At 27.0% G+C, this 9,779-nt stretch overlaps 1 protein-coding gene across 1 annotated transcript; it reads right to left on the bottom strand.

The window, feature by feature from the left end:
- Positions 1-4,003: 4,003 nt before the first annotated feature.
- Positions 4,004-8,870, bottom strand: capt (adenylyl cyclase-associated protein 1). Its single transcript, XM_015524150.2, has 6 exons — positions 8,516-8,870; positions 5,963-6,097; positions 5,705-5,900; positions 5,125-5,210; positions 4,810-5,066; positions 4,004-4,753 (listed from the first exon to the last, which is right to left on the bottom strand). The coding sequence occupies exons 2-6, from the start codon at positions 6,079-6,081 to the stop codon at positions 4,155-4,157; spliced, it is 1,257 nt and encodes a 418-aa protein (XP_015379636.1). The 5' UTR covers positions 6,082-6,097; positions 8,516-8,870; the 3' UTR covers positions 4,004-4,154.
- Positions 8,871-9,779: the final 909 nt, after the last annotated feature.

The following is a 9,779-nucleotide window of genomic DNA, read 5'->3' as shown; positions in this document are numbered from 1 at the left end:
TCAGTGTTTATTATTATTTTAATTTAAAACAAAATCTCTATAATTCCATCCTGATCCTATATCTTGACTCTATTCGGATTTGCTTCCAAAACAATCCAGAAACATAATTTTATAATTGTTTGAAATCAGAATGTTTATATCAGGCGTTCTATGAGAATTTACCCATTGCAATAATTTTATGACATAATGGAGATATCAAAATTCTGGTTTTGTTATAAGACTCAAGAATAAGAACTACAATGATTTCATTTTTTAATTTATTTTAATGTTTTGGTAAAAATGTATTTTTTAATTAATTATTTCCAAAAATATTGAAGTTAACCATTTTTAGATTATTTTTCTAAAAATATTGACTTACAAAATTTTATTTTCATTAATTTCCTGATTTCTAATATTTTTTCTAGTTTTGAAGAAATAAAATTTCATTATAACTAGGCACACTGAAAGCATTTGGCCAGCCATACGAGGACACCCGTGCCGCTTTGTTCCACATGTTTGATAACACTATGGTGTTAAATAATTATTGAAAATTTGGAAATTTGCAAAAATATAATTTTGAAACGTCAATTTTTTCAGAAAAATTAACTCTTCAAAATTACTATAGTGATTTTTTTTGGAAATAATTTAATAAAAAAATATCATTTTTTATCAAAACATTAAAAGGTTCTTATCCCAGTGAGTCTTATTACAAAACCAATATTTTGGGAGATATTGCAATGAGTAAATCCTAGCTGGACACCGTAGATAGTATACGGAAATGATCCATTTAACTTATATACGACAGTTATTATTTCCAGAAACACCAATGTTTTTAAAAATATTTCTTTTACATGATTTTTAGTTGTTACAAAACAATATTTTATATTTCATATTTCTAAATAGGAACTTATTTAGGTCTGGTTTCACCACTACTTTAAACTACGATTAAGTTAAACCGGGGTTTAATCGGCCAAATTTGGCCGGTTAAATAACTGTTATCAGTCGATTAAGCGTAATCGACGTTTAAAGTATTTGGTGAAAGCGGCCCTTAGAGTATTTTGATATATAAAAGTCAAATTTTACACAAGTAAATTGTGAGTTATAAGTATTTAAAATTTAAATAAGCGAAGTAGTACTAACATTTCACGGGTTACTCCTGTAGTCTGTACAACTTCACTATGTTCAGTGTTCACCACTAAAATATACTTCAAATACTTAAACTCATTAACTAATTGTTCAAAAATCGATTTTAGATTCTAAACGGAGCGATGAATGTATTGATTACCATGATGTGTTTTTTTTTTTTTGTGTGTCTGACATCACGTTTTGGAACAGTAAAAATGCTTTGACTTTTGACTTCAGTACCTCGTTCGATCAGAAAGTGAATCTTGTTGGTAATTTGGGGGGGGGGGGGGGGTCAAAAGTAAAAAATTCTTAATACTTTTCTAAATAATCGGTATAAACAAACGCGAAATTTTACGTACAATCAGTTTTCAACAAAATCGATTTTGATTTTTGATGTAACTTTAAAACGAATGATCCATGAATCCAATAGATACATGAAATTTTCACCGAATGTTTATATAAGTATATTCTATCCACCATGCAATTTTCAAAAATTTTCGACTTAACTATTCATGGGTATTTGAAATTTTCGATCATTATTAGTTTTTTTAAAAATTAATATTGATAAAAATTTATTTGTTTGGCAGAAAAGTTTGAAAATTTAATACAAGGCTCTTAACACATTGTTACATTAGCTGTTGAAAAATAAAATAAATTCATAGTCACAATTTTTTTTTATAAGCATTCAAAGTTTGAATTTTTGACAAAATACGTAAAAATCACAAAAATTCACAAATTATTTTAAGTTAAAAATTCATAAAAAAATTTCTTTTTTAATCTTAGATTTAAAAATTTAATACAAGATTCCTTACAAGTTTTTCAATCTTTATCACAAATAAAAAGTCCACCGGAAATTCAAATTAAATTTTTATGAGCATTTGAAATTTAAATCTTTACAACATTGGATTTTCACTGAATGTTTATATAGGTATTTTATATACTTTATAAAATCTTCAAAATATTTTGATTTGTTTTGAGCTTAAAAATCGATAAAAATTTATTTCTTGGGTAGAAAAGCTTGAAAATTTAATACAAGGCTTCTAACACATTGTAACAATAGCAGTAAAAAAATATTAAAAATACATAGGCACGATTTTTTTTTATAAGCATTTAAAGTTCAAATATTGACTAAATATGTAAAAATTTCGGCAATGTTCAAATTATCTTGGATAGAAATTCATAAAAGTTTTTCTTTTTAGATCTAAGATTTGAAAATTTAATACAAGGCTCCTATCATATTTTTACAATAGCAGTTGAAAAATAAAAGATACATATAGGCACAATTTTTTTTACAAGCGTTCAAATTTTGAATTTTGACAACATACGTAAAAATCATGAAAATTCACAAATTATTTTAAGCTAGAAATTCATAAAAAATTTTTCTTTTTAAATCTAAGATTTGAAAATTTTTAATAATCTATAATATATCCTAGTCAGATAAACCGTTTTTGCTCAGAATCATTTTTTGTATACAATGATATAATATTATTGGATTCAAATTTAATTCCATCCATTACAGTAACCCACTTGTAACCTACTGTACAGCAGAGCGACATCCACTTTCCCGCTTTTTTATTTTTTGTTCATTAAGTGACCCTAGCGCGCTACATGTATAATCCTTTGTTTTTTGGATAAATTCAAAATAGCCTATTTGTGAATCTAACCATAAGAATAATATCGATGGTAAAAAGATTTATCTAAGTCAATAAGTTTTTTTTTGCTTAAATTAATTTGAAATGCATTAACTTTTTAAAAATTACGGTGTTTGAGAATTTGCTAACATGAGTATATTTCTTAAATTATTTATATATCATCTAACATTAATAATTTGTGTCTTACATTAATTAGCATAATTTTTTTGATCAGATGTTTCTGTATTATAAAAATGTTATTGATCTTTAATCTTTAAAGTTTAAACTTTCAAATATCAAGTCTATAATTACTAAAAACTATAAATTAATTTATTTTGCTAAGATTCAAACTAACAGCTGTAATTATTTACAACTATAAGTATAATACAAGTTAAATAGTATTTTATTAACTTAAAAATGTATTACCGTAATATCTTAAAAATTCAATGAGACATTTAGAAATGATTAGTGGTTTAATTTAATCTCTAAACTAATATCAGAACTATAGAGTATTAGAAGTAAAGAAAAAATAAAACAATTTCTTTTTTTAAATATTTATTTATTATTTTGTATAATGATAGAATATGATATATAAAAATGTCTTAATGAAAATCACAATATTCAATTCTTTAAAATGCATTGATTATCTATTTACATTTATGTAGTTAATTTGAAAAAAAATGTTCTTGAATGTGATTTTCACCTTAACTTATAAGTTAGTAGTCAAGAGAGTAATACAAATCAATACATAAAACCAATTTATTAACTAAGTTAAACTAGGTTATATACGTGATAAATAATAATAAATAAATATTATTGTTCTTTAAACTACATTGATGAATAAATAAATAAATGAGTACCATTAAACTTCAATAATTTAAATTAAAAAAAAAAAAGAATTATACCTATCATAATAATATAAGTATTCTTTCTTTTATATAAAATTATCACAATCAATTTGTTTTAAATAATCTATTAATCATAAGAGGAATTTATTAAGTTAAAAATAGTTACTTTATTAATTAATTCATACATATTTTGTAAAAAACTGGTTAATAGAAATGTAAAAAATATGAGCATTATTTATAATGATGAGCATGATATAATGTTTAATAAATTATATAGTTTTAACTTTAAAATATATGAATCAAATATTTCTTTTACAATTTTAGATCATATAATACATTTATTACTCACTTAGTGTTACATTAGATTTAAAACTGTATGTAATAAAAAAGTTCTAATTAACTCAAATCATTTGTATAAGTATATACATTGAATGATGAAATTAGTTTTTATATTTTGAATATTAACATCAAAATAAATAATAATATTTTTCACTCCTAATTCTACATGAATAAATGCTGAATAAGTTTGAGATTTTAAGCTGAATTGAACAAGTGAGTAAATATTAAAAATTTACCCAGAAGGTTCAATAACAACAGTATTAAGACCTTTTGGTCCAATTGTAATCTTAAATTGTTCGGGTATTGGATATTCAGAATAATCTCCATCTGCTTTAGGAACCATTACGTTCAGTTCAGATGATTTGGATGTGACAATTTCAGTAGTCAAAGAATCCTTGCTTAAATACATTTGGCAGCCATCTGTTTTGTCGATAGTAATTGTTGGGACTTTACCCAATACTTGCATCTGAACTGACTGACAATTAATAAACTCAGCAGACGAGACTAATGATTCAAATACCACTGATGATTTTTTACAAGAATCCATAACGATTGAATTGATTTTGTTTTTTACTGTGATTGTTGAATTTACACACTTAAATATATACACTACATTATTCATTTCAGCACCATCAACCACAAGATTAGTATTGTTCTTTTGGTTTTCGATAAGCCACTTTTTACCATCACGAGCAAACACCGGAGGTTTTTCTACAGCTGGTTTAGGAGTTGATACACCGGATGACTTGCTAATTACAGCAGGGGCTGGTCCGCTGGCTCTCATGCTGGGATTTTTGTGGGTTTGCATATCAGAAGATACTTTTTTCAAGCCTTAAAAAAAATTTATTATTGGTAAATAAATAAACTTTAATAGCATTGATATTTACTTTTAGTGATATCAGCACCGCGATTGATCTCTGCAAATAAGGCTGAACGGTTTGTAGCATCTGGATCAGCAGGAGCTAAACATAAATCATCCATTGGCGGCAATCCACATGGTGGTGGTGGGGGAGGTGGACCTCCAGATGGTTTTGTTCCAGCTTTGGCCCAAACCAGTCCTGTTGTATGGTGTTGTTTGACATATGCTTGAAGATCAACTAAAAGTTGAACCCAAGTTTTTGCCCACTCGACATGAGTTTTGTCCCTAAGTTAGGATTTTTAAATATTAAATAATAATAACTAACTGAATATCAAGTAAATACTTTTCTTTCCATTCTTTAAGCACACGGTTCGTATAAAATTGACCAGTATCATTGCTTTCTTTAACATAAGGAGCAGGAGTAGGAGACTAAAAATGAAAACAAAAATGTTTAGAATTTATACCTATTAATAATTTAAAATGAGAATAATTAATTTAGAATAATTTTGAAGTTTAGCAATTACATTAAATTTTTGTTACAATGTTTAAATATCTTTTTTTTGTGGCCATCATTATTTACACTGTGCGCATCAAAGCAATAGCCAAATCTCTCATAAACCTATTGAAGTATGTGAACTATAATTAATCTGCTTCTATAATGCAACTTTTCAATACCTCTAGGAAGGGGAGTGGCAATGTATATAAACAGTATCTCTTATGTAAAACCAAAAAAAAAAAAAAAAATTGCAGACTGAAAAGTCCAGGGAATATATAATATAATTGGAATATATTGAATATTATAAATATTGTAACAACAACTTAATGTAAAGACTTATTTTAGAAACTTATCCAAACTTGAAACTACTTAAATAGGTTTTTTAAAAACATATGAAATATTTCAGGATGCATAGTGAATTACTCACCACAGCAACCCAACCTAATGCAGGTATACTTTCACTGATGGCACTGAGATGATTGAAAAACGGAGACCCACGATTTTTCTCTCTTAGTGCTTGGATTTCTTGGATTTTAGTACTTGTAGGAAGTAATAGCTTTTGCTTTTCACTGTCACTAGGTGCACTATGATCACTGGCATATTTGATGAATTGAAACTCAGCCCTAATTAAATGCATACTATTATTAAGACTCTGTATTTTTTTTAAAATATTGATATAACTCACTGAAAAGCACTTAAGACAAGTGCAGCCTGAGTGGATACATCACCACCAATTTGGTTGGATAATTGAACAAAAGTGGTTAAAGGACCATTAATTAGATCCTCAAATCCTTGAACACTCATGATGAAAGATTAAATACTAAACAAATAAACATAGAGGTATAGATAAAAATGATACATATCAACATATTAAGAATTTTTAGTCTAGAACTATCATAAAATGAGTGTGGGTGTGTAGAACACCAGTTATCTAAAAATAGTAATATGAGTTATTCATATGTTTGTCTTATGACCTAGATTTAATTGGGTGTTTAGAAAATAACATTTTATTATATAATTTAATAATTATAAACCTAGACATTTACAATCTAGGGCCATCCAAATTTATTTTAGAACTTAATATAATTTAATTTGTACTAACTACTTTTTTAACTTTAACTATAATAATTATACATTAGATTTAAATAATATACCTATTATACCTATATAACTATTTTAAAATTCAATCGGTAGAATAATATACTTGTATGTGTTTAGTCTATGTGATAATGTATCATACAAAAAATTTAAGACTGGATAATTGTATATGTAATACAAATAGAAGAATTTAAATATTTGAATATTATTAAAAATAGGTACCTATCTACATTTTTATTTGTTTTGTTTTTAAAATGTTTTATTCAATCGGTTACAAAAATATGAACAGTAAGAATAATTGAGGAAGTAAATAGATCAGCGGTTCCCAACCTTTTTCGTCAGCAGTGTCTTTTTGTTTGTACAAATTTTATTAGGTACCTTTCTGTGAATATCACAAGGAACGTGATAAAAATAAACACTAGTTTTCATTGATAACTGATTTAAGTTATTTTATTGAACATATTATTAACAAATTATAATTTTATAGTTGAAAGTAAAAAGAAAAATTCTGCTTTAATAGTGAAAAACTAATAATTCATGAGATATTAGAGGGTGTTTATTTTTGGAAAGTTTGGCAATATTTTTATGTTTTATTGAATTATTCGACATATATTAGAAACACTATATTTAATATTAGATATATAGATAGTATGCTAAGTGATTTTTAAAAAACAATTTTTTGCCTTTTCAACTACAATCAATTTTTAATATATAATTTAATAATTTTTTTATTCCCTGATGAGCCGTGGTACTCCTTAAATGAGCTCCCAGTGCTCTTAGAGCACCGCGGTGTACAGGTTGGGAACCGCTGAAATAGATAGTAAAAAATAAAGGAAATCGAGTTTTTCTAAAGGTATGCTTTGGAAAATTGTTTAAATGCGATGAACTTATCACTATACAATTAAATACTATAAAAAAGAAATAAGTACAACATAGAATTTAAGAGATATTATGTTCTATAAGTATCTAATTTTTATTTTGAAAAACAAATATCTAAAATTAAACAGAAAGTGGGCCACATGAAACTTTTTGGCAAGTAATCTTAAATGTTGATGAATAATAATACTACTCATATAAATTTAATATTTTATTCTAAATTAAAGGTATTTTAAATATCTAAAGTTGTACACTGGGTTGTACATATTGAAATATATTGTTATTGAAACATTTGAAACTCATTAGGTACATTTTATAATATTTAGTTATTAGGTATATAAACATTAACTTTCTCGCAAATTTTAATTAATTAAAATAATATTTTAATGTTTAAAAAAGTTTTTTAATCTTAATTTTTTTTAAGAAAAAAAATTGGGGTCAAAGTACATATATGTAAACAGCTTCATTATAAATATTGTAAATAAATTATTATTTATTATGTATTTAATGAGTGTTACTAAATAATTGCACATTTTTAAAGCCAACAAAAATCAGGGTGCTGTAAATGACATAATATGATTCATGTTTTATTATAGTTATATAGATTAGATATATTAAGTCGATGGTTTCCTGTTTTATAAAAATTGAACACTAAAAATCTATTAAGCACAATTAGGATGTCAACCTCAATAAAATGTCATATTTACTCAACCACTAAAATTTTAATTAACTTTAAATAGTTTTGCTGAAATAAGGTTTTGTTTACAAAACAAGATAATTAATAAGTGTTTTTATGTATTTCTGATAAAAAAATATTATTACTTATTACTTATTTTGAAATATAAAGCCAGGCAAGCCATGTATGTAAGCCATTAGACATAGCACAAATAAATTAATATTAATTGTACATAACCTTAATATTATTTTGTAAATAAACATCTTAATCTAATCATGACTTAAATTTTCCTAGTTAATTGTTCTTTTTTACTGCTGGTAATATGCCCTAAACTGATGAGGCCTAAATTCATTCAAATCTAGGAGCTGTAATAATAACACTACCTAGTAATTTGGTCTAAATATTTAATTATTATAATATAACTAATCGGTGGAACAATATTATATTGTTTCAATATAAGCATAGACAGATATATAGGATATATTAGATAGTCATCAAATTCGGTCGTAATTATGTAATGTACTCATTACTCACTAGTCACTACCCATATTATAATTTAATCAAAAAATATTCGAATTGTTGACTCACCTGTCTCACCTGGACAATGACTATAATATTAATATAATATCGATGATGCAGAACCGACCGGCTTCACCTAGGACGATCGACGGACGACGATCATAGACTGGTGAGCAGCTACTTAATGTCCAATGACTGATACCCGTGAATCGAATACAACGAGAAAGGGAAAACGAAATACCAGTAACTTATAAGGTAAAAACTGAACACTAATAGCATAACCCTATACAAGCGAGAATATGATTATTATTATTAATGAAAGTATTGACTGCTAAGTGCGAGGTCGAAGAGCTGCAAGCTGCAGCAGATAGATGTAGGCACTAGGCAGTAGTTGTAGTAGGCGCTAGTTAGACAGTAGACAGTGGCTACGTTATCTGTCACGATTCGCCGAATCACGAAATTCATCCATAGATTTCATCGCGAATTAGCCGACTGGTGTTGCCAACGTGACATGACCAAGAAATGGGAAGATTTATGAAAACAAAATATGTTGGTCATGACATCACGGCTTCACCATCACCATGATAGCATAGATTCCTTATTATATAGAGTTATAAAATATTATTAATTATTATTATCTATTATATAGTATGTTAAATTTATCATACTATGTCGATAGATTTATTTAATATTTTGTTATAACTATATTAATATATACAGTAGTATTCTAAAGCCGGATTCCCACGACTGGTGTATTTGGCCAATATTTGGCACTGGTGGTTACTTGCCATGCCGTCGGATCACCATACTTGTACAATTATTTGTCACTGGTGTCGTTCCCGGCGATTGTCGGTAAATGTGACACAAGTCAAAGGAACGGCCAATATACTTGTACTATTGATCCCACGACCGGTTCGTATAACAGCCAGCAATGGGGATAAGACTACAACAGTGTACTTGGCTACTTGCACTAGTGCTCCAGACGCTCCAGTATTGGCGTACTTGTCAAGTACGCCAGAGTGCCAGACGTGTGAGCACCATATTCGTGCACTGGTTAAATGTACAATTATTGGCGTATTTGGCAAGTACACCAGTCGTGGGAATAACATAAACATAACATAAATTAATTAGTCAATATTATATAAAATGTTGGTACTTGTTACTTGTCACTAGATATTTGATGCATATCCACTTAACTACTTTTCACATTTCACTCTGTCTCGGTTAAATTTAATTTTGAATAAAAAAGAACTCGTTTAACTAAATTACTCACTTATAATTTTATATTTTAGTTCATTTTATAATAGTCATAACCAAATTGCGTCTAACTCTA

The sequence above is a fragment of the Diuraphis noxia genome, unplaced genomic scaffold, assembly GCF_037042655.1.
Source record: "Diuraphis noxia isolate RWA-SAM2 unplaced genomic scaffold, SU_Dnox_SAM2 contig0003, whole genome shotgun sequence".
NCBI lineage: Eukaryota > Metazoa > Arthropoda > Insecta > Hemiptera > Aphididae > Diuraphis > Diuraphis noxia.
The sequence above is the reverse complement of the archived record's forward strand: the minus strand, read 5'-3'. Positions and strand labels throughout refer to the sequence as shown.